Source organism: Hypomesus transpacificus, unplaced genomic scaffold, assembly GCF_021917145.1.
Source record: "Hypomesus transpacificus isolate Combined female unplaced genomic scaffold, fHypTra1 scaffold_31, whole genome shotgun sequence".
NCBI lineage: Eukaryota > Metazoa > Chordata > Actinopteri > Osmeriformes > Osmeridae > Hypomesus > Hypomesus transpacificus.
The window spans coordinates 1,934,258-1,956,551 of NW_025813837.1; the positions used below are offsets into that span (position 1 = coordinate 1,934,258).

The following is a 22,294-nucleotide window of genomic DNA, read 5'->3' on the forward strand; positions in this document are numbered from 1 at the left end:
GTTTTCCAATAAAGAACGCCCGGTTAATTTAGATTAGGCTATGTCTCGTTGTTTATAAAGAGAGAAAAGGAGGCGTTCAAAGCTCGCTAGAAACGAAAACGGTCACTGTTTGTAAGCTTTACCTTAGTGCTACAAACTGCACTACAGTAAAAACCGAAAGAAACACGTAGACAAGTCTAGCATCACCACCTGTTTTTTCAGGAAGTAGCCTGCAAACGTAGCCGAAATCTGTGTTGAGAATATTGAGAACAGTGTTGGAGGTGTTGGAGATGTCGGACTGCGACCGGTCCATGAACATTAACCTTTTGAAGGAGACTGTTTTCAGGAAGTTGTGCGATGTGTTGGATAAAAACAACATTAAAGGATGGAGAAAACTTGGGGAGATGGTCGGCAGTGACAGGCGATTTAAAGTTAGGTAATGGCTGTTTAACCATTAACTTACCATGTTACTGTTTACTGTGATCTTTGCTGAGGGCTGTGAATGTCACACCTGTTTTTATTCGAGTGTAGCAGGTAGGCGATATCATGCCAATACGTTTAAGTCTTTTATCTCCAGAATTTCCCAGAACCTATCTTTTTGACAGAGGTCACATCAACACCAACCGTTCCCTTTATCTAAAAACAAACTAATATCGCTCCAGGTTCAAATGAAAACACTGCCGTTCCCTCTCCTGTGTGTAGTTCAGAGGAGATGGAGATGTGCTCTCTGAAAGTGTTGCAGCTGGAGGGCAGCCCCAGTCGTATGCTGCTCAGACTCATGGGAGAACGAGGATGTACTTTAGGCCAGCTGGTCGATATCCTTCAAACCATGGGCCAGACCGAGGCCTTAAAGTGTGTTAAACCACCAAGTACGTATCATTTACAGTCATGTCATGTTACCAGCCTACATAGCCTACATTTTTCACATCATAATTAATTAAATTGGATTAAATTAATTAATTTAAGTTATATGGCATACTCACAACGACAACATTAATGATTATAGACGTAGGCTAACCAATATAGAATATCCTATCATGAAGAACCACTGTAGTGTATCTACTTCCTATGGTCTCATTTCATTATGTGAACCCAGGTATTCAAATCCTCATCCAACCCCAGTCTGTGTCTATACTTTCCGGACATAACCTGAAAACATAAGGTATACTTCAGGTGAGTTAAAGGAGACAATAATTCAGTTTCCCCGCTCCCCACCTCTCCTGATGTCCCTCGTCCAATGAGTTCAAGTATTCAGCACTTAAGTTAGACTCAAACCAATGATCCACCTTCCTTTCCCCATTCTGTGTCCAATCAGGTGGTCTGGATGAGGCTCTGCACAACATCATCGACACGTGTCGAGAGCAGGCTGTTCCCTTCGTCTTTGCCCTCTCCAGGAAGGCTCTGGGCAGATGCGTTAACAAGGCCGTGCCTGTCAGTCTGGTGGGCGTCTTTAATTACGACGGGGCACAGGTATGGCACGCACAGTGGAACGAAACAAACAAACTCACTGATGTTTTTGTGTATGTAATTAAGTAATTATAAGAAAAATATAATAAGAATACAATGACTTGTTACAGGAACAATTATATTGTTATTTCATAACGATCTGTAATTACTAGTCATTGTGCAAACATTTACCACATCTCAGCTACCAGGCATTGTTAACACTAGTCATAACATCTAAACAATAACATCTCCTTGTTTCTGCTTCTAGGATCATTATCACAAGATGATCGAGCTGTCGTCTGAGGCGAGGAGGGCCTACGAGGTGATGATTGAGAACCTGGAGATGACCTCCCAGGCAGAGCAGGAAGATTTGGAGGCCCATCCCAATACAGAGCCCCAGCCCCCTCCCTGCTCTGAGGAAGTTGAGGAACCCGAATACAGTAAGCGGAGGGCAAACTGGCAACCCAGTAACTGTACACTCATGTTCCACACAGTTCCCTGAGTGTCCCCAAGGGTATTTCCTTAGTCTTTTTTACGTCATGAGGATGTTTACTTGACCATGTGTGGATGAAGAACCCTGTTGTGTTTTGTGTTCTCTACATCCAGTCAAATTGTGGAAGAAAATGCTGAAGAATGAATGCAACCACAAGCTCTTGAACTTTGAGGAGAAATACAAGTCTTCCTCCGCAGCCAGTGACTCTAAAGCACAGATGACGGAAGAGGAGGCAAGCTGACAACAAAGGTGTACCAGGCTATACCAGCGCTAACATTGAGCCATGAAGGAAACACTTGACTTAATAGGATTGTGTGATTAGAAACAGCTTATGGATACCAGAGGTCTTAGACCCTTGTCCATGGACCAAAAGAATCACACCGAGACCACTCAACAGGAATTTATTAGACTGTTTAATAATAATAAAAAATACTTTGTGACTATCCTGGGAAGATTTAGAGGTGATATACCGAATGTGCCTGGAATGAATAACAATCATTGACAAGTATAATTAATGTAAGGAAGACAATGTGGCCTTATTGTTGCTTTCTAAGATTGTTGTTGAGGCTTACACTTTTGGACAACATTGCAATAGCACTAAAACATTTGTCTTTTCTGCCAGTGTTCCAAGTAAACTTGCAAATTGTATTCATGTTTTGATGTATCATTCTGAACATCATGCTTCCCTGTAGCTTTTCCTGTCTTGGACATAGCCGAAATATACTGCATCCACTGGAATGGTTATATTATGATTGTATTGCGAAGTAGAGCCAATCACAATTTTCCTTGTTTATTTTGGACTGCCTGTCAAGGGTGCATTTAAAATGTACATTTTTCTTCAGATTTACTTTGTGGTAGCTATTGTAAAATGATTTTCTTTGGATTGGAATTATGTGTTGATTTATTTGCAAAATACAAAGAAATGATAGTTTACTAGTTTGTGATAATTATAACAAAGAGCATTATAAAAATGTGTATACATTGTTAGTTCTGAGGTAAATTCTTCTCCAAACAATAAATTACTTTGCATATAAAATACATGCAACAAGGTTGCTTGAGTGTAACTAAAGTCTACTTCAACATGGTTGCAGTTGTTATTTTAGTAATATAACTAGAATGTAGTATATCACTGCCATTGCTTGGTTACTTGAGATTCTTGGAAAGAGTTAAGACAGCATGCACCGTACATTTGAACCCAACGATGACCATAAATGAATATTCACAATAAACTTGATACATATTGTATATCAACACAGAATGAAGAACACCATGTTGATTTAAACACTAGGATTGTCATAGTCTTTAAAAGTCTGTAGTTTCCCCCCTGAGAAGTCCTTTTTATCATTGTGTTTTTTTATGATGTGTGTACTGTAATTTCAGTGTCCAACCATCATTTAAACAACATTACAGCATGGGTTACATAGGCATAGTGTCCACATAGCCATTGTCTTTCAATCCTGTGTTCACCCCCCCTGGTATGGGTCCTGTCTTGTCAAGATAACATGACCTCTGACTGGTGAACTCCTCTAGATTCCCTTTCTCCCTAAATGGAGGGCTTTTAGGTTGTACAATTTCTCTCTGCAGTAAGAGTACATTGTTTGTGTCCACCCCACTGACTTTACTGTAGTTCAACTGATTCTCATTTAGCTCCTCTTCAGTGACGTTGGATACATCCACGTAGCCAATCGCAGTGGAGGTACAGAACATATTCACAGCGGTTCTGTCCATATGAAGTTCTTCATCCCTGTTGTTTTGGCTGTTGACTTGAATTTTGATATTGTTTATGTGTTTGGCAATAGGGTTTTCTGAGGCATCTATCTGTTGTTGGGCACTTAAGTTTTGGATGGACTGTAAATCCGCATAGAAATAAGGTGGATCCAACATGGAGGTGGTCTCAGTGGAAGTAGGCCTGTGGCTTTCTGTTGGAGAATTCATCATTGACTCCTTACTGTCAAACACAACTAGATATTCCAATTGGTCTTTGCAGGACACTGTAGGAGGAAATCCCTGCTGGAACACAGCATTGAGAATGTCCTCGGGCCGCCCATTCTGGTGAGGCAGAATGCATATCATCAGTACTACATGAGCAATTATGTTTTTATTTTCTCTCACAAAAACATAAGGAAGATTTTCCCTTTGCACACTGAGGAAGTTTCATTTCACAGATTAACTCATTACCTTGAGGAGTTGTCCATCAAATCCTTTTATCTTTGGACCAGGAACAGGTGGCAAAACACAATGCTTGATACTGGGGAAAAAAAGAGGATTCAAATGTAATTTTCACTATGGTACACACAACTATCCGTTATCGTAAATGAAGCCATTTCTGTTGACAGAATACTCACTATTTTCTCTTCACAGACAGGATACACGTGCCCACAAGAACAATAAATGACAGAGAGACCCCAACCACAATCCAGTCTGATTTATCTGATCTGGTATCTGGAAAACAAACAACAACAGGGTATTACTAATGTGCGACCAATAAGAGACATTTGGCAAATACAGACTTTTCATTCAAAGGGAAATATATAAAAGGATGAAGCTTACAGTTAGGGACTTCAGCGTAGACCATGGGGCTCCATTCACTCCACAGGCCATGGTCTATCCTGCACTGCACTTGGACCATGAACAGAGCCTCAGGGGGGAGACTGTATATAGCAAACTGGGTCTGTTTGCCTGAGACATACTCCTTTAAAAGGCAAACAGAAGAAAACAAACTGGTGTGAAAGGTTGATCGTGTGACACAGTGAAGACAGTAAAACTTAATCATAAACTCCTAATTAGTAAATAGACAAAAATGAATAGTCTTGACCTCCCACTCGTTCTGTTTCTCTTGTTTAATGCGCAGTTGATAGGTGGGTGTGGTCCATCCTGAGTGAACATCCAGTCCATGAGGTGGTTCCCAGGTCATTAGCAGGTAAGGGCTGTCCTCACTTGGTAAGAATTCAACTGATGCTGTCAAATTTTCCGGGGCATTGGGATACACTGTGAACACACGTAAAGCGAACCAACAAAGGATCCAGAGTGAGTCTTACAACTTTTCTGTTACTAAAACCATTATATATAAGTACATTTACATTTAGTCATTTAGCAGACGCTCTTAAGTAGAATTAAACTTCGAATTGCCTCATGGTAATACGACAAATTCAACGCAGCATTGATGTTATGGTGAAAAACCACTTGTGGTAATAGCTATATGAGGAGATGAACACTGCAAGTGAAAAAACCTGTTCATCCTCATTCTACCCTGGTTAGCGTGTACACGGCTGTCATACCAGTCACACCATTTCTACACTTCCGTACACACAGTACACAATCTATGTGAGACTATTATATGTACTTACAGCCGTGGCCAAAAGTATTTGGGAGCAACAGACATTTTGTGTTTGCAAAGCTTGCTGGCCCTCGGCATAAAATGACTGCTAACATAAGTTCAGTAAGTCATTTCATTAGCACAGGGGAAAGTGTGAACTAGTTCTAGCCAGGTGAAATCACTCTGTCATTCTGATTGGTTTTAAGAACAGACTGACGGCTGTAAAAGAGGGGACTATTTGCATATATTGAAAATGTTCGCCCCAAAAAATCTTAAAAAAAAATATGAAATATGCGTTGTATTCTATAGAAACATGTGAAGCATGTAAAAACATTTTCCTCAAATACTGAACCAGCAAACTTTGCAAAACACAATATAAGTCATTGCCAAAACTTATGGCCACGACTGTACTTACCTATATTCATAACATCCACTTCTAAGGGGTCAGATCTGGTTCTGCCCAGGGAGTTGGAGGCCACTATTGTAATGTTGTAGGTGACCCAGATAGATGTGTGAGTCCTGTCAAAGAAGCAGGAGTGGTCCCCTGCAGACTGGTAATCTGGACACTCAAAGGTTTCATCCGAACTGCACAGAAACAAAACATGAACAATGACGACAGGAGGTTAGGAAATTCAGGCCGTGACTCATACCGATGAAATACTTTCAGAACTCTGTCCCTAGATCTTCTAATGTCCTTTTCTACAAGCACTATTTGTACAATCCAATCGATTAAAATGTCTGGTAAATGAATAAATGTCAAATGTTATGTCCCATGGACTTAAAAGTTACTTATCACTGATATGCAACGTAATTACCTACGGGGAGTATACACAGCACGTATTATACAACCAAATGTTCAGTGAAGTGAGACGTGACTTCAGTGCAGTGCAGTGCATCAATAATTATGTGTGGTTAGCTGTGCGTTCATGTGTCCAGTACACACAGAAGGACTGGCTACACTTTTCGTTCTTTGTCCAGAATCTTTAACAACGTCCTTACTTACAAGGCCATCAAGGAAACACAAAATCGGCTTCAATTTCCTCTAATATAACTGACAGTTTAGAGGATTCATTGGGGTGTAAATACAGACTTCTGAAACACAGTAAACTACTTCTTAGTGGGACTAAGATCCATTATATTTTAAGTGCTTACTCTTCTCTCTGGTAGTAAAGGATGTACGTGGTTGGCAGTCCGCCATCTGAACCAGGCTCCCATCGGCATGTAAAGGTCTCTTTCTCAGGAGATCTACAGTAAAGGTGAACAGGTTGCCCTGGTGGAGACACACCTGGTGGTATAGCAAAAAACAACAACAACCAACTATAAACTCATCATAATCCCAAACTAACATAGCACTGTAAATATGTATATAATATATAATATATAATATACACTGTAATATAATATATCTTATAAATGTACTGAAGCCTATGTTGCAGGGACTTACCAGTGCATATAGGGAATGGTAAAAGAAGCAGGGGCATTAGGTTGACCAGAACCTTTTCCCACATCTTCCCCCAAGTCCTCTGGCAGGAAACAGGAAACCCTGAATATGACATCACAAATTATTAAGATGCTACACATGTTTACAGGGTAGCCAGACTTGTTTTAACTTACAACAACAGACATGGAGGGGAAACAAATAACTGAACACAGGCAAGACATCTAGTAATGGACTTTAAGACTAGTCTGAGTGGCATCTGATAAGACACTGCCTCCAAGGACACTAAGTGGCTATTTACAGTAAGTCTTCAGACCCTCAGACCAAGAAATTAAGTCGATTTATCCTAAACAGACACACACACATTAGTTTTGTTATGACTGTTTGCTTTGTAGAGACTCTAATGAGCCCCGGCACCAATAAACATCCCTTTGAAATCTCTTACACATTATAAGTAATAAGTTGCTCAGAGGGACACGTGATAGTTGGGAGGGAGAAGGGTGGGTAACCTACAGGGAAATCACTCAACCTCTCTAAAACATAGCTCAGTTTAAAAATAAGATTATTGTGCATACAGTATATTCTATCGGACAGAAATCATTAAGAGTTTTCCACTGAGTTGATTCTGTGAGAAAGTTATAATTACCTGAACAAATGTTAACTATTTTTGGAAAGTTTAATATAATTCCAGTTCTACCTTAACCTACCCTTGCATGTACTGCCCTTCAGTCTAGAATCAACCAGAACATTTTGTAAAGGTCTAGTAAAAACAGATACATTATCTGTCATCGACAATGTTTACATTTACATTTAGTCATTTAGCGGACGCTCTTATCCAGAGCGACTTACTATGTTAAAGGACATACAGGCACAGTTTTTCTCCTGAAGGTCATAGCAATGTTTGAACATAATAGCTTCAGCGGAGACGCTGAAACGGTTAAGAACAGGTTAATTAAGAGCCGGATTGATAATGGTCATTCTGATAGCTGGTGATAGCATAGTAGATCAGGTCCTTCATTTTCTCTTAAATGGCCAAAACTCTTTGCAAAGTAGGCATCACAAATATTAGGCTCATAATCACAACAGCTTTTCTATCATGAATTCAATTAAATAGAGGTCGTGTCTCTACTGCAATACTCGTCAGTACACTATCGCTCTCTTGCCCACACCAAGGTTCACTCAAGGCTCCGATTTACACACGCAACGGCCACCTCTTATAAAACCCGCTTGACATGTAAATAACCTGTTCCCAAATTTCGAAATCGGAAATAATCCGGTATGGCCAAATGTACGACTAGGAACCTGATGTTGGCGAGCCTATCTCATAGGCTACAATTACCAGAGAGCTTCAAAGATGTAACATTACTGCTATGTCGCCCCTTGTCAGGTATGGTGACAGTCAGCTGTTCAAATGTGATCTAAATGATGATCTGAGTGAAGGTATACCACCACTCATATCCTATGCGACATGTACTGTACCTACAAAAAGCACACCAAACCATATCAAACAATACACTATAGTGTCTGTCTTAAACATATAGGCTAGGTAGTTTATCTAGTTTATATTCAGTCAAGTTTGGGTTTCATATCTTGCTTGAAGGTTATACAACAAATCAAATACAAGCCAAATACTTTCAACATTCAACCTTATGAAAAAAATCGTAGACTACAATTAAAGTGCGCACAGAAAGCTTTTCCTTCGTACTCGCACTTACCTGGATGTCACTGTCACTCCTTGTCAATAGACCGACTGGAATTCTTACTTTAAAATTAACATAATTAATTCCGTGGAAGTAATAAAATTACTTTTGTTGGCACTCAAATTTCCAATTGAGCATTTCTTCAAAGCGTAGGCTATTTAAAGTTAAGATATCGCCATGCGCATTTCGCACGTAACTCACTACCTGTACGCTGCATTGTAGTGGAAATCTTTCCAGGTATGAAGATTGTTCACAGTTCACTAGGTGTGGCCTTGTGTGACGTGAAAAAACGGCCGGGGTAACTACGATAGGACGGAAGCAACCGAACTCAACAGAGCAATGCACTGCAGTCTGTAGGGGTGTTTTCCAATAAAGAACGCCCGGTTAATTTAGATTAGGCTATGTCTCGTTGTTTATAAAGAGAGAAAAGGAGGCGTTCAAAGCTCGCTAGAAACGAAAACGGTCACTGTTTGTAAGCTTTACCTTAGTGCTACAAACTGCACTACAGTAAAAACCGAAAGAAACACGTAGACAAGTCTAGCATCACCACCTGTTTTTTCAGGAAGTAGCCTGCAAACGTAGCCGAAATCTGTGTTGAGAATATTGAGAACAGTGTTGGAGGTGTTGGAGATGTCGGACTGCGACCGGTCCATGAACATTAACCTTTTGAAGGAGACTGTTTTCAGGAAGTTGTGCGATGTGTTGGATAAAAACAACATTAAAGGATGGAGAAAACTTGGGGAGATGGTCGGCAGTGACAGGCGATTTAAAGTTAGGTAATGGCTGTTTAACCATTAACTTACCATGTTACTGTTTACTGTGATCTTTGCTGAGGGCTGTGAATGTCACACCTGTTTTTATTCGAGTGTAGCAGGTAGGCGATATCATGCCAATACGTTTAAGTCTTTTATCTCCAGAATTTCCCAGAACCTATCTTTTTGACAGAGGTCACATCAACACCAACCGTTCCCTTTATCTAAAAACAAACTAATATCGCTCCAGGTTCAAATGAAAACACTGCCGTTCCCTCTCCTGTGTGTAGTTCAGAGGAGATGGAGATGTGCTCTCTGAAAGTGTTGCAGCTGGAGGGCAGCCCCAGTCGTATGCTGCTCAGACTCATGGGAGAACGAGGATGTACTTTAGGCCAGCTGGTCGATATCCTTCAAACCATGGGCCAGACCGAGGCCTTAAAGTGTGTTAAACCACCAAGTACGTATCATTTACAGTCATGTCATGTTACCAGCCTACATAGCCTACATTTTTCACATCATAATTAATTAAATTGGATTAAATTAATTAATTTAAGTTATATGGCATACTCACAACGACAACATTAATGATTATAGACGTAGGCTAACCAATATAGAATATCCTATCATGAAGAACCACTGTAGTGTATCTACTTCCTATGGTCTCATTTCATTATGTGAACCCAGGTATTCAAATCCTCATCCAACCCCAGTCTGTGTCTATACTTTCCGGACATAACCTGCGCCTAAGCTGCTATGCAGTAGGGAAAACAGATGTTCATTACCAGTGGTTCAAAACCAAAGAAGAGGTATATACATGTGGCTGCAGTACCTATCCCCCTGAAAATATACACTTATTATACATTTTATATCAACGTTTCTCTTTTTGGGGGAACACGGATTAACAGCTGTTATCTCTTGTTTCATCAGGTGCCCAACTGCTCTTCGCCTGATCTCGGGGTCAGTCCTGTGCGACCTGCAGACGCAGGTTTCTATATATGTAGGGTCAACTGTGGAGAGTCCTACGAGTTCAGCCAGTGGGCTCAAGTGGACGTGCTGGACGTAGCCCCATCGTATGGTGAGAGGCAACCGTTCTCGCGCTGACTCACTTGCGCTGACTCACTCGCGCTGACGCAGTCAAGGTTTCACTTTAAAAACACGACATGTCTTTCAGTTCCTCTTGCTCAGTGGCAATCATGGAACCGTCGTCGCCCTCTATGCGACCAATGTCATCATTTCAAACCATGTTGCCCGTCTATTGCATTGTCACAGAGAAGCACTTAGCAGCAATAGTCTTAGGAGAGTTCTGAAGAGGCCTTCTGTTTTCCCCTCCCCAGGGTTGGTCTCCCACTCCCTGCAGGGTAGGCTGAAGGTAGCGATACAGCCCCAGGCACAGAAGCTCTTCCTGGGGGACTGTCTGCAGCTGGAGTGTGGCGCCGCGGGGAGGCCCATTCCTCGATACCTGTGGCACAGGAACGGGGTTCCCTTACCAAACACCACCAAGAGGAAGTTAACGGTGAGAGGACGTAAACCAACAATCTAACTCCCAACCCAACACATACAGTGCCCTCCAAAAGTATTGGAACAGTGAGGCCAATTCCTTTATTTTTGCTGTAGACTGAAAACATTTGGGCTTGACATCAATTGATGAATGTGAAACCAGAGATCAACGTTTCAGCTTTTATTTCCAGGTATTTACATCAGGATCTGATGCACAAATTAGAAAATATCACCTTTTTGTTCGAACCCACCCATTTGTCACGTGAGCAAAAGTATTGGAACATATGACTGACAGGTGTGTTTTGTTGCCCAGGTGTGTCCTATTACATACATTATTCAATCAATAAATACCACTGAATGTCTACACTCAGGTTCAGATTGGGTAAGATAGGTTTTGTCTATGCAGACTGTATTCAGAGGTGAAAACAACATGAAAACCGGAGCGCTGTCTTTGGGTGAAAAACAAGCAATTGTGAGTCTTAGAGAAGATGGAAAATCAATCAGAGCCATTGCAGAAACATTGGCCATAGCCAGTACAACCATTTGGAATGTCCTGAAAAAGAAGAAAACTACTGGTGTACTAAGTAACAGACCTCGAACAGGTAGACCAAGGAAAACATCAGCAGTTGATGACAGAAACATTGTGAGAGCTGTAAAGAAAGACCCTAAAACAACTGTTAGTGAGATCAGCAACAACCTCCAGATGGCAGGAGTGAAGGTATCACTATCTACTGTTCGCAGAAGACTTCATGAACAAAAGTACAAGGGCTACACCAGAAGATGCAAACCACTCATTAGCAAGAAGAATAGGAAGGCCAGGCTGGAATTTGCCAAAAAGTACAGAGATGAACCTCAAAAATTCTGGGACAAAGTTTTATGGACTGATGAGACAAAGATTAACTTTTACCAAAGTGATGGAAAGGCTAAAGTTTGGAGAAAGAAAGGAACTGCTCATGATCCCAAACACACAAGCTCATCTGTGAAACACGGTGGAGGTAATGTCATGGCTTGGGCTTGCATGGCTTCTTCTAGGACGGGCTCATTAATCTTCATTGAGGATGTAACACATGATGGCAGCAGCAAAATGAACTCGGAAGTCTACAGAAACATTTTGTCTGCCAATTTAAGGAAAGATGCAACCAAACTGATTGGCAGAGCCTTCATCATGCAGCAAGATAACGACCCAAAACACACTGCCAAAACAACAAAGGAGTTCATGAGGGGCAAGAAATGGAAGGTATTAGACTGGCCAAGTCAATCTCCAGACTTAAACCCTATAGAGCATGCATTTTACCTGCTTAAGAGGAGACTGAAGGGAGGAACCCCACAAAACAAACAACAACTGAAAGAGGCTGCAGTGAAAGCCTGGGAAAGCATCAAAAAGGAAGAATGCAAAAGTTTGGTGACGTCAATGGGTCACAGACTTGCTGCAGTTATTGAAAGCAAAGGATTTGCAACTAAATATTAAGTCTTATTCACTTAAATATGTTTTAAGTATATCTGTTCCAATACTTTTGCTCACATGACAAATGGGTGGATTCAAACAAAATGTGATATTTTCTTAGTTGTGCATCAGATCCTGATGTAAATACCTGGAAATAAAAGCTGAAACGTTGATCTCTGGTCTCACGTTCATTATTTGATGTCAAGCCCAAATGTTTTCAGTCTACAGCAAAAATAAAGGAATTCGCCTCACTGTTCCAATACTTTTGGAGGGCACTGTAGATGGAATAACAGATGTTTTATTACGTAACGATACAAACGTGTGGACATACAAATGTACATGTCCATAATCCTGAAATAATCATACGTGTTAACTAACCGCAATGTTTGATTGTTGTTATGATCAGTGACCTATGCACTTTTGTAAAGCTCTCTTTTGGAAGTCGTTTTCGATAAAAGCGTCTGCTAAATGCATAAATGTGAATGTATACCGTATGTAAACTGTACGTAATACGTGTACAGTTGCCAAAATAATGACATTGAGAAATTCATGTTTGTTGGAGGTTGATGTTTATGTTGATTTGAGAATGTGCCTTCTCTGTATGCATGTCAACAGATTCAGTATTTGTCGATGGAGCATCGTGGAAAGTATCGCTGTGAGATTAGCAGTAACAATGAAAGCACGTGGACGAATGAAGTGGAGGTTGTTGTAGGTATGTCACATGACTTCTTGTACCTGTATCATAGCAGGTATGTTGTTGGCCCAAATGTAGTGACACCTCTGTGCTGATGTGCCCTTGTTCTTTACGACAAAAAAGGACCAAGGATTTCTGTCCAGGTGTCAGGGGCAATGGAATGCTCTGAAGGTAGAGTGTGTGGACCTGACTCTGACTCGTGTGGGCTTGGTTAAGGCATTGCCAAAATCCTGGATAATTTGACATTATGTATAATTTCATCCCTACCATGGCATGTCAGATACTAACGAGATAGAAACTGTGGTTAGAACCAGAACATGCATTGCTGTAACCAACTAACCTATCCACATCATTTGCAGTAACAAATCTTGTCATGTTCTGGTGTTTCCTCTACCCATTTAATCTCAGGTGCTGCATGACACAGGTGTTCATTCAATCGTCCGATTTGATGATTTATCTTCACCAAGCAAAATCACACTAATCTCGCCACTGTTTTCTGTTCTAAAACTTGTTTCATTCTGTAGAACCCCTGACCAACATTGCTTATTAGTGTTGCATGTACTCCCAATCAAGAACATTTCATAAATAGGATGACTGGGAACTAATTGGTTTAACTCAACTTGGAATGGCATGAATGATGAAACTCATTTCATGATCTAACTCTGTAAGCTGCAATGACATACGACTCTGTCGTTGTGACAACTGACATTATTTTATCTGCTTCTGTTTTACCACAGAGGATTTCTATGAACTTGGACCAAGTATGTCATATTTTCCCTCTAATGTTTTACTGTATGTTTGACCATTAGCTTTTATCATTATTTGATTTTTAATCATTTGGAGTTACATAACTTAGATAATGACTATATCTTCACATTGCACTATGTTAATAATAACCTTGTGCCTTGACAGTTGGTGCCAGTGAATTTATGCTCAATAACGTTCAAGAACAGCCTTATGGTAAGTTAAACTAGAAAAAAACGAATCAAGCCTCTCTTCCTTGAAGCTGAAAGCAGTAGGACATTTCTAAATGATCTGTGGTTAATATTGACTTGCTGTTCTAGTTCCTTAAAAGGGAGATTTTATATCTGTCTTGCTGCAGGACATGATTTGGTGACCAACAGTACAGTGTCAGGACATTATATAACAACTTTCTCACTTCCTTAATGGTCTTCAAACTATTACTGTAAAATAAACTCCACAGGGAAATCTGCTTGGTGTGGTTACTGGATACAGTAGTTATAAAACAATAAAAGTATAACATTATACGATATTGTACTTATAGTACTATACTTTTGGGAAGTAATTGCCTTTAAAGTATTGGCAAGGTGTAATTTTTAATGTAACTATGCTGGGGATATCATTATGGTCCTGACTTGCTTGTCTCCCCATCCTAGCTACTGATAAAGTGGCGTTGCTGATAGGCAACCTGTCCTACCACAACCACCCTCAGTTGAAGGCACCTATGGTGGACGTGTACGACCTCACCAACCTCCTCCGCCAGCTGAACTTCAAGGTGGTGTCGCTGTTGGACCTCACAGAGTCTGAGATGCGAAACGCAGTCGACGAGTTTCTGCTCCTGCTGCACAAGGGAGTGTACGGTAGGCTATGCACCACTGGGATGTTCTAGAGTGTTCTGCAGCACAAGGGACTGTACGGTAGGCTACGCACCACTGGGATGGTCTAGACTCTAGAACTCTTTGTAGAACTCTTTGTACATGAACACTCTAGAATCTAGTGTTCATGTACATAAGGGCGGGTGGATAAAAGAGTCTGCTGAATAAACAACGAATAAATAAACCAATACCATTTTAAAAGGTTATATGTAAAAGTTTTATGTAGATTAAATAGATCTAATAACTTTATAATAATGTCAATCAACGAATACATAAAATAATGAGACAATAGTATGTCTTATTCATGTTTTAAAGAGTCATCCCCCATCACATCATTTCTTTTCCTCAGGTCTACTGTACTACGCAGGGCATGGTTACGAAAACTACGGCAAAAGTTTCATGGTCCCGGTAGACGCTCCCAACCCGTACCGCTCAGCCAACTGTCTGTGTGTGCAGAGCGTCCTCAAACTGATGCAGGACAAAGAGACTGGCCTCAATGTCTTCCTGCTGGACATGTGCAGGAAGAGGTGAGCGGAAGTTCCAGACAAAGTTGTGTATTTGTTGTACTGACGTTCGTCAGTTTGCTTTCAGAGATGGTTGTTTGGACGACGTCAGATTGAGTTGTTGCGTTTGGCTATGCAGAATTATAATGTGTATCACCGATTTCTTTTCTCAGAAATATTCATGATGATATTACACCAAATATTGTATTGAGGGTCACGGCTAACATTGTTTTTGGATATGCAACGTGAGTTTATCTACAATTTGAATATATTGACCAAATACATCCTCATACAGTATGTCCTCAACTAATGTGATGTTTTTTTTATTAAGTTGCCAAGACGCTGAAGCATTTGAGTTGAGCTCAAACGGATTGACTAACGGTGTTTTCGTCAAGTTTCTGAAGAAACGTCTACTGAACGATGAGAAAATCACAGTTTTACTGGACAGAGTAGCTGAGGGTAAGATGGTAAAAGTTGCAGTGTCATGTGCTACAAACCTCCATAAACCCGCTACTCAGCTAATGAGATCATTCTGTGCAGACATGGGTCAGTTTGATGCTACTAAGGGGAAGCAGGCCCTTGAGATCCGAAGTAGCCTATCAGAAAGAAAGGCTCTGACCGACCCTATTCTGCCCGGTGACAGCTCTGATATGGCCCTGGCACACAACCGTCAGTGGGCCAAAGCTCATGGTAAGGCCACACCCTCAACTCTTAGACCAAATGATGTTTTCCTGTTTACAGTTTGAGAGGAACACTTTTCAAAAGCACATTAAGGATAGTTAGTTACTTCACATAGTTTATCAGTAGTAGGTTGCTTAAAGTAGGTTAACGAATGAAGGAATGATTAAAATAGGTTATCTGTTGACTATTTCATCATATGGACGACTTATTTTATGTTTGTTTATCTACACCATAAAACCTTTTTTTATTGAAGAGAGAAGTAAATACGACTGTACGGTACTTCCTGAAGCCATTGTGTTGATCTTTCTAGAACTTCCAGAAAGCATGTGCCTTGACTTTGAGTGTGGAGCCAAGATCAAGATGGGCTTTGCAGCCGAGTTCTCTAACGTGCTCGTTATTTACACCCACATCGTAAAGAAGCCTGCCGACATGTCCCTTTGCCAGGCTCATGTCACCAACTTCTCCCCGGTGAGAAAGATCAAAGATTATAATCATAACAATCTCCTCTTACATTTACATTTAGTCATTTAGCAGACGCTTTTATCCAGAGCGACTTACAGTAGGTACAGGGACAGTCCCCCCGAGGCAAGTAAGGTGAAATGCCTTGCCCAAGGACACAACATCATTTGGCACAGCGGGGAATCGATCCGGCAACCTTCTGATTACCAGCCCGACTCCCCCACCGCTAAGCCATCTGACTCCCGTCTTCTGTCGAAGGAGTAGATAATAGCCCCTGATTAAACTCTTGTGCTGCCTTCTGGTCATTGTGACCCACCGTCATGGTGCAAAAGGTGGGTCACAATGACCCCGAAGGCAGCACCAGGGTTAAATCGGCATTGCATGGCATTGTGGTTTGTTTTAACATGTATTCCACGCGCACCAGTAAAATAGGATTCTACTTTTTTATAATTATACGCTAGCTCCACAGAGAAGTCTAACTGTCCTTATGGCCTCACCAGGACCTGGATGTGGACCCTAAGGTGATGAACAGAGAGACTCCAGAAGACACGGGCATCTACTTCCTCTCCAGCAGTCTGCCCCAGCACTGCCTCTACACCAGACTCAGCTCTCTGCAGAAGCTGCGGGTAAGATGACGCCTTCTGTTCCAATGGAACAGTTCTGTTTGTGTGTCGAGGAGTCTCACGTGTTCATTTGGCAGGCGCCTTTTATCCAAAGCAACGTATGGGCGAATGCTCTACGACTTGAGATACGACCTGTGCCCAGTACGGTAGAGAACTGGGAGAGCTGTTCCTGTTTATGGAGCTTGTAGCTTGCCTTTTCATTGTTTTGTTGTTTTACTGTAGACTGTTCACTTGACCCTGTAGTCAATCTAGTGTTGGTCATAGGGTTCAGAAAGTATGAGTATCTCTGACTGAAATGCTGATGTGAATAGCTCAGTGGTAAAGCATTTGACTGTTAAGTAAGAGTTTGCAGGTTCCAATCCAGCCCTATCCACTGTTATTGTCGCTAAGGGAAAAAGCATCTGCTTATTGATAACATTATTATCCTCCAGATGTTTTAGTTTTTTGTCTTCCAAACTCCCATCTACGGTGTGTCTTTTCTGATGGTTGTGTAGGAGGAGCTGGTCTTCACTGTCTGCCTCCAGGGGACCTTCACCGCCCTGGACCAGGTGGTGGACTGGAAAACCCACGTGAACATCGGCAAGCCGCTCATCGCCAGGCTGGACCTGCACCGGGCCATGCGCAGGAACAGCTGTCTGCAGACCTGCCTGATGCCCCACAGCCCCTGCCACAGCCCTTGCCACAGCCCTGGGCCAGAGCACCTCCACCTCCCTCAGCTCCACGCCCAGGGCCCCAGCTCCACTAACCTGTCACTAACCCCACCCTGCCACAGCCCGTACCTGGATGTGTGCGAAGCCTCGCAAGGCGCTGTGGGAGGCTACTGCAGCTCCACCACATATGACAACGTCAGCCAGTACCAGTATGGAGTCACCAGTGTCCCAGCAGCCTTGTCCCCAAGCTCACTGGGCAGGGTCAGCATTCCCATAGAAACCACAGATGACATAAACGAGCTGCAGGCGGTCTTTATTAACAGTCTGCATCTTCACCGGTAAGAAGGCCTCATCGAGATTGCTAAAACAATTTTTTCAAAACGGTAAAAAAAAAATTCAAAACTGTAAAAACAAAACCAAATATTCAAACTCAATTTCCAAAACCTCTGACTCTTCTGGTCAAATCAAACACTCGCTCCTAAATCATGTAACCTGTGCTCAAAATCAAACTATGCTGTCAGATCATAAACACAACCAATCAATATATAAACTCTATGGAGCAATCATTAGACACAACACAAAAAAATTGAGAACACAGAATCCAGGGCATGTAGTTGTAAAGAAGAATTTGTTTATGTTTACAGTAAATTCATTAACTGTAGCAATAAAGAAAATTGATTTTGGATTTTGAAACACTGGATTTAGATGACACTGTCCTGATGTATGACTATGTTTAGCCTGTGTTCTGCACCTCTTTTTCGCCAACCGTCTCTGGAGGAGGGGATCCCTCACTGAATTGCTCATCCCAAGGTTTCTGTAAAATGTTTCTCAAGTGAGTTTTTCTGGGAGTTTTTCCTTGTCTTCCTTGAAGCTTATGGTTGGCTGAGGGGCAGTTCTATGGGCGTATGTGAAGCCCTCTGTGACATTGCTTGTAAAAAGGGCTATACAAATACTGTAAATTTGATTTGAAAATATTACAGTAAGCATCACAACTTAGTACTCTCAACAAAGAACAAAGAAAAAACCCTCTGGTGTGCTGGATCCAGCCTTGAAAACCCCTCCACACCTATGTCACCACAGGCCAATTCTATTGGCTGAAGGAAATTTACCCTGGTATATGGGTTTCTGTCATAGACCTTCTACAGCCATGCAGAGAAAAATTCTTCAATTGGGTTGAGAAAAGGGCTATATGGTGGAAGGCAAACATTTACAGTAAAAAAGCTGGTTGATGTTGAACTATTCTCGTACATGGAAACCACAGTGAAAGCTGACATTGTCCCAAACCACCATTAGAAACAAGTGTGAACAATTTTGAGTCATTGTGTTTTACAGATGACAACTGTGTTGTAGTTGTGTTTACTGTTTGCCGCCTGTGTTTACCATTTTGCAGCACAAGTGCATCACAGTGCAAAATGTGTTTAATGAATGAGAATGTGTTTAGAGGTTTGCCAAAAGAGTGTCTGATTTGACAAATTGGTTTAGTTCACTGACCATTTGATTCAGAGAATGGGGTTTAGTGTTTTAGCAATTGTGAAAAACTGTAAACTCAGCAGCATAAGAAGCTCCTGTTTTTTTATTTTTGCTAAGAAATCATCTTGACCTACATCATAGTATTTCTCAGCTTTTTTGGACGCTACCTCTATTTTGGAATCAAATATTTTGACTTATACACTGACATGCATGACCATATAGGTGTTTGACCAAACTGTCTTCATATTATGATTTTGTAAACCATTTACAGATAGTTATTTTATAAACCTTCCAGTTTTTTATCCACTAGCGAGCATAGTCAATATGTTAACCTAATGTATGAAAAATACTTCAGTTTGTATGCGGTTCTTATGAAACATCTAGGTATTTATTACAAACAGGCAGGCAAAAGTACAAAATCCAGTTGTATACAGTCTGTCAATAAACGTTTTTCATTCGAGAAATTCAAAGAAATAAAAATGTTAAATGGACAATATTAAATTTACTGTCAAAGTCAAACAACTAACAGCATTCTCTTTCGTCAGTGTTGAACCTGCTTTGCACAAGGCTCACTGTGCACAACAAATAACAGGGAAACCATACATGTCTTAACAAAGAAAGTTAACTCATTACCCTGTCAAGTTTTCCTCAAAACCTCCCATAGCCATAGGGCAGGTTATACTTCACCTGTCCAGGAGACTGCCTGTTGACAGATTAACCAAACTAAGGTAGCCTGAAGAAGTAATCAGAGCTGGAATGTGTCAGGGAAGTAAAATTAATACTTGGAGTAGGGAACTAATCTTGAACAGGTCATACATGGGTCAAAGAGTATTTGAAACCCTTTAAAACACAGCACGTTTGTAAGCACCCATCTCAAACCCCACCCAAGCTCAAAGGAAAAGATTTTGAAATACAATTTGACCCATTTGAAGGGCAAATCTTGCTTCAATAGTCTCTGGTCCTCACATGACAGAGCACTTCTCCTCCGCCTTGGTCTTCATCTCCGTGGCCATGGCGGATGCCTTCTCCTTGATCTGGTCCATGTCCATGTTCTGCAGGTTCTGCATCTGCCCCAGGAGGGAGTCGTTTTGCTCTTCCTCCGCCACGTCGTCTTCCACCATCTTGAGAAGCTCATCGGGGACGTCGATGTCATCTCCCGCCAACTGGATCATATTCTCGTCCTGTTCACTCTGAGGGTATGAACACGGGTGTCGAGGTCAGACCAGCACTGACAAAGATGGCTGTTTAAGAACATTTCTCTTTCACTTGTTAAAGAGTGATTCTAATTGTCGTTATCTAACTTCATCTCCTCCTTGTTCTGGCACTGAACAGAAAAAACCCTGATTGGCTCAGCAACAAACAAATAAGACAACAAGCTTAGTTTAGGATGCCAAGAGGTTATCTATGCTAGGTTAGCAGCCCTGCTATACCAGGCCTGGGGGACAGATGGCTCTGACACACAGGACATTTTAGAGCCCAGGAAACACCAGGGACATCCAAGTTCACTAAGTCTTTTTCTGATGCTGTAATCCCTTCGCTTCATACAGACACGCTCCTAGTTAAGTGCTTAGTCACACACTGGAGAGATAGACAGACCGGTACACAGGCAAAAACTGTTGCATCACCTACGTCCGTTGAGGTAGTAATTGTGATTACGAGAGACATTGCGTAAATTTCTCACCTCGCGTCTCATTTCTTGCGATGGCTTCGGTTCCAGGATTTATAAAGAGCTTACGGTTTACAGGAATTTACAAGTGGAAAGGGAGAGGAGAGTCTCTCACCTTTGGCAGTCTGTATTTATCTCTGAGGCAGGTCCGCAAGGTTGCCCTCTCAGCCTTCTTTACCAGGAACTCAGCATCTCTCTCCATCCTTTTTATTTTTTTTTAGATAGGAACAAAAAACATGACATCCAATCAGTCAGGTAATACCACACTTTTTTTATTTTTTATTAAATGACAATTTCATACTTACATAACATATTTACAGACATAACATAAACATTTTAAAATTAATTAGCACAAAACTGATTGCAGATTTTTTGGGGATTTATGTTTAAATATTGCAGGCATTACAAAGGGTAGTATAAGAGTTTTTTCAACAATAAATTCAAACATGGCTTCTGTCGTGTATTATAAATTATGATTTAGTCAATCGCATTATAATAATAATAATAATAATAATAATAATAATAATAATAATAAATAGAGATTAAGCCTGCGAACCCTTTTTTTGTACCATTTTAATGAAATAAAACTGTTCTTCAGAAAAGGAAATATTTTACCATTAACACTGTATTTTCTTAGACCAACATGTATCAGTGGCTTTGTATTATATATATTTTTGTATCGTATTTTTTCCATCGTTACTCTTTTGGAACTTTACATAATGCAGTTTTACAAGTTTTCTATCCATACTTACTTTTCGTCCACCAGCTGTTTCTGGTACTCCTCAGCCTCCTCCCGTGACATCCCATCGGTCGACATGGTGTGTCTCTGTCTGTCTGGGTCCTCTTCCTCCCTCAGGAACGTCTACAGCTGGCTCCTCTCAACACTCCTCACTGGACTGAGCAACTTCTGAACTCCTCGCAGGGAGCTCCAGAGAGAGACGACTGGTCCACCCAGGAGATTTGTTGCACTTTTCCTTTTTTTTCCAGTCAGGCTACAGGTTTCGGACGCTGCCCCTGGATTGGCCTGCCTGTGGGCCGGACCAATGGGAACCGACGCTCGGTCTGAGGGACAGCGTAGTCAAGGGCACCCTGACAACTGACAGCATGAGCCAGAAAGGAGAGAATTGTGCCGACGCCATAATCTGGTTTAAGCCTCTTGGGAGCATGTTCTTTCAATTAGAAAAAAATGCAATATTCCTAATGAAACTGAAAGCTCACACAATCGACTTTCAGACGTGGCAATGCAGTGGATTGGCCTGGTGAACAAGTTGATTTTACTAGCGCAGGGTCACGCTCTGTCCCAAACTGCACATGCCTGTTTGGCATTAATCCCTTTACATAAAGAACCAAAGCATGTGTGCCAAAAGATGTCCCAGACAGACAGACTGAGATAGCCGGATTGATACACTGCTGAGTAAAAGAGGAAATCACGGGTAATCTCCCTCCTTTGTTCAAACAATGTGCTTGAAGAATCTCCTCCATTTATGGAAAAACCATTTGCATCGGTATCTCTAAACTACCCCACTTTTTGCAAAATCATATATTCAAAAGTATGGTAAATAGAGAAGGACTCTTTAAAAAACAAAACAACAACAACATGTGAACATGAGTAATACTTAGTTCACAAATGTTTTGGATGAAAGGAATAATTACATACTAAAAATCATGGTAGGGATTATGGGTGCGTGAGTTTAATGGCATGTGACCTACCCCATGGTTTTGGGAGTAAGGTGTTAAATCCAAAATGGCAGCAACATATGACCTACCACTAGGTGGGTTCATGTTACACCCCTCAGTTCCTTCAGAGCAGTAAAGCCCCGCAAGTGTAATTCCCATACACATTAGCAAGGATTCGTACTGCGTCACA

General features: G+C 41.2%; 4 protein-coding genes across 8 annotated transcripts; 2 read left to right on the top strand and 2 right to left on the bottom strand.

The window, feature by feature from the left end:
- Positions 1-249: 249 nt before the first annotated feature.
- LOC124464151 (selenocysteine insertion sequence-binding protein 2-like) lies at positions 250-2,545 on the top strand. 2 transcript variants are annotated; one of them, XM_047016087.1, is made up of 5 exons: positions 250-415; positions 682-848; positions 1,295-1,449; positions 1,694-1,865; positions 2,032-2,545. In XM_047016087.1, exons 1-5 carry the CDS (start codon positions 270-272, stop codon positions 2,157-2,159), a joined length of 768 nt encoding a protein of 255 aa, XP_046872043.1. In that variant the 5' UTR covers positions 250-269; the 3' UTR covers positions 2,160-2,545. The 2 variants fall into 2 exon arrangements, with proteins under 2 accessions (XP_046872043.1, XP_046872044.1); XM_047016088.1 differs by having other exon boundaries at positions 330-410.
- Positions 2,304-8,475, bottom strand: LOC124464150 (prolactin receptor-like). Of its 2 annotated transcripts, none has more exons than XM_047016085.1 (9): positions 8,388-8,475; positions 6,679-6,777; positions 6,387-6,519; positions 5,650-5,819; positions 4,734-4,906; positions 4,469-4,610; positions 4,264-4,360; positions 4,097-4,166; positions 2,304-3,967 (listed from the first exon to the last, which is right to left on the bottom strand). In XM_047016085.1, the coding sequence occupies exons 2-9, from the start codon at positions 6,740-6,742 to the stop codon at positions 3,335-3,337; spliced, it is 1,482 nt and encodes a 493-aa protein (XP_046872041.1). In that variant the 5' UTR covers positions 6,743-6,777; positions 8,388-8,475; the 3' UTR covers positions 2,304-3,334. The 2 variants fall into 2 exon arrangements, with proteins under 2 accessions (XP_046872041.1, XP_046872042.1); XM_047016086.1 differs by lacking the exon at positions 8,388-8,475 and adding an exon at positions 7,522-7,539.
- Positions 8,476-8,982: 507 nt separating this feature from the next.
- malt1 (MALT paracaspase 1) lies at positions 8,983-17,733 on the top strand. 3 transcript variants are annotated; one of them, XM_047016077.1, is made up of 17 exons: positions 8,983-9,148; positions 9,415-9,581; positions 9,809-9,930; positions 10,052-10,199; positions 10,459-10,637; positions 12,681-12,777; positions 12,883-12,930; positions 13,497-13,520; positions 13,672-13,719; positions 14,157-14,360; positions 14,725-14,902; positions 15,052-15,123; positions 15,210-15,337; positions 15,419-15,568; positions 15,870-16,027; positions 16,519-16,644; positions 17,136-17,733. In XM_047016077.1, exons 1-17 carry the CDS (start codon positions 9,003-9,005, stop codon positions 17,631-17,633), a joined length of 2,493 nt encoding a protein of 830 aa, XP_046872033.1. In that variant the 5' UTR covers positions 8,983-9,002; the 3' UTR covers positions 17,634-17,733. The 3 variants fall into 3 exon arrangements, with proteins under 3 accessions (XP_046872033.1, XP_046872034.1, XP_046872037.1); XM_047016081.1 differs by having other exon boundaries at positions 9,063-9,143; XM_047016078.1 differs by lacking the exon at positions 12,883-12,930.
- A 1,639-nt stretch (positions 17,734-19,372) lies between these two features.
- Positions 19,373-21,326, bottom strand: cplx4b (complexin 4b). The gene is made up of 3 exons (XM_047015973.1): positions 21,180-21,326; positions 20,543-20,630; positions 19,373-19,951 (listed from the first exon to the last, which is right to left on the bottom strand). The coding sequence occupies exons 1-3, from the start codon at positions 21,242-21,244 to the stop codon at positions 19,724-19,726; spliced, it is 381 nt and encodes a 126-aa protein (XP_046871929.1). The 5' UTR covers positions 21,245-21,326; the 3' UTR covers positions 19,373-19,723.
- Between the last annotated feature and the right edge of the window lie 968 nt (positions 21,327-22,294).

What these genes read in the sequence shown, in the direction of transcription:
- LOC124464151 (XM_047016087.1), top strand. Translation starts at nt 270, where the DNA reads ATGTCGGACTGCGACCGGTCCATGAACATTAACCTTTTGAAGGAGACT. An exon ending in AAAGTGTGTTAAACCACCAA is followed by an intron (nt 849 to 1,294) that starts GTACGTATCATT and finishes GTGTCCAATCAG; the next exon opens with GTGGTCTGGATGAGGCTCTG. An exon ending in TTAATTACGACGGGGCACAG is followed by an intron (nt 1,450 to 1,693) that starts GTATGGCACGCA and finishes TTCTGCTTCTAG; the next exon opens with GATCATTATCACAAGATGAT.
- LOC124464150 (XM_047016085.1), bottom strand. Translation starts at nt 6,742, where the DNA reads ATGTGGGAAAAGGTTCTGGTCAACCTAATGCCCCTGCTTCTTTTACCA. An exon ending in CTACGCTGAAGTCCCTAACT is followed by an intron (nt 4,361 to 4,468) that starts GTAAGCTTCATC and finishes TTTGTTTTCCAG; the next exon opens with ATACCAGATCAGATAAATCA. An exon ending in CTGTCTGTGAAGAGAAAATA is followed by an intron (nt 4,167 to 4,263) that starts GTGAGTATTCTG and finishes TTTTTTCCCCAG; the next exon opens with TATCAAGCATTGTGTTTTGC.
- malt1 (XM_047016077.1), top strand. Translation starts at nt 9,003, where the DNA reads ATGTCGGACTGCGACCGGTCCATGAACATTAACCTTTTGAAGGAGACT. An exon ending in GACAGGCGATTTAAAGTTAG is followed by an intron (nt 9,149 to 9,414) that starts GTAATGGCTGTT and finishes TCCTGTGTGTAG; the next exon opens with TTCAGAGGAGATGGAGATGT. An exon ending in TTTCTATGAACTTGGACCAA is followed by an intron (nt 13,521 to 13,671) that starts GTATGTCATATT and finishes GTGCCTTGACAG; the next exon opens with TTGGTGCCAGTGAATTTATG.
- cplx4b (XM_047015973.1), bottom strand. Translation starts at nt 21,244, where the DNA reads ATGTCGACCGATGGGATGTCACGGGAGGAGGCTGAGGAGTACCAGAAA. An exon ending in AAACAGCTGGTGGACGAAAA is followed by an intron (nt 20,631 to 21,179) that starts GTAAGTATGGAT and finishes AAAAATAAAAAG; the next exon opens with GATGGAGAGAGATGCTGAGT. An exon ending in ATAAATACAGACTGCCAAAG is followed by an intron (nt 19,952 to 20,542) that starts GTGAGAGACTCT and finishes TCATACCCTCAG; the next exon opens with AGTGAACAGGACGAGAATAT.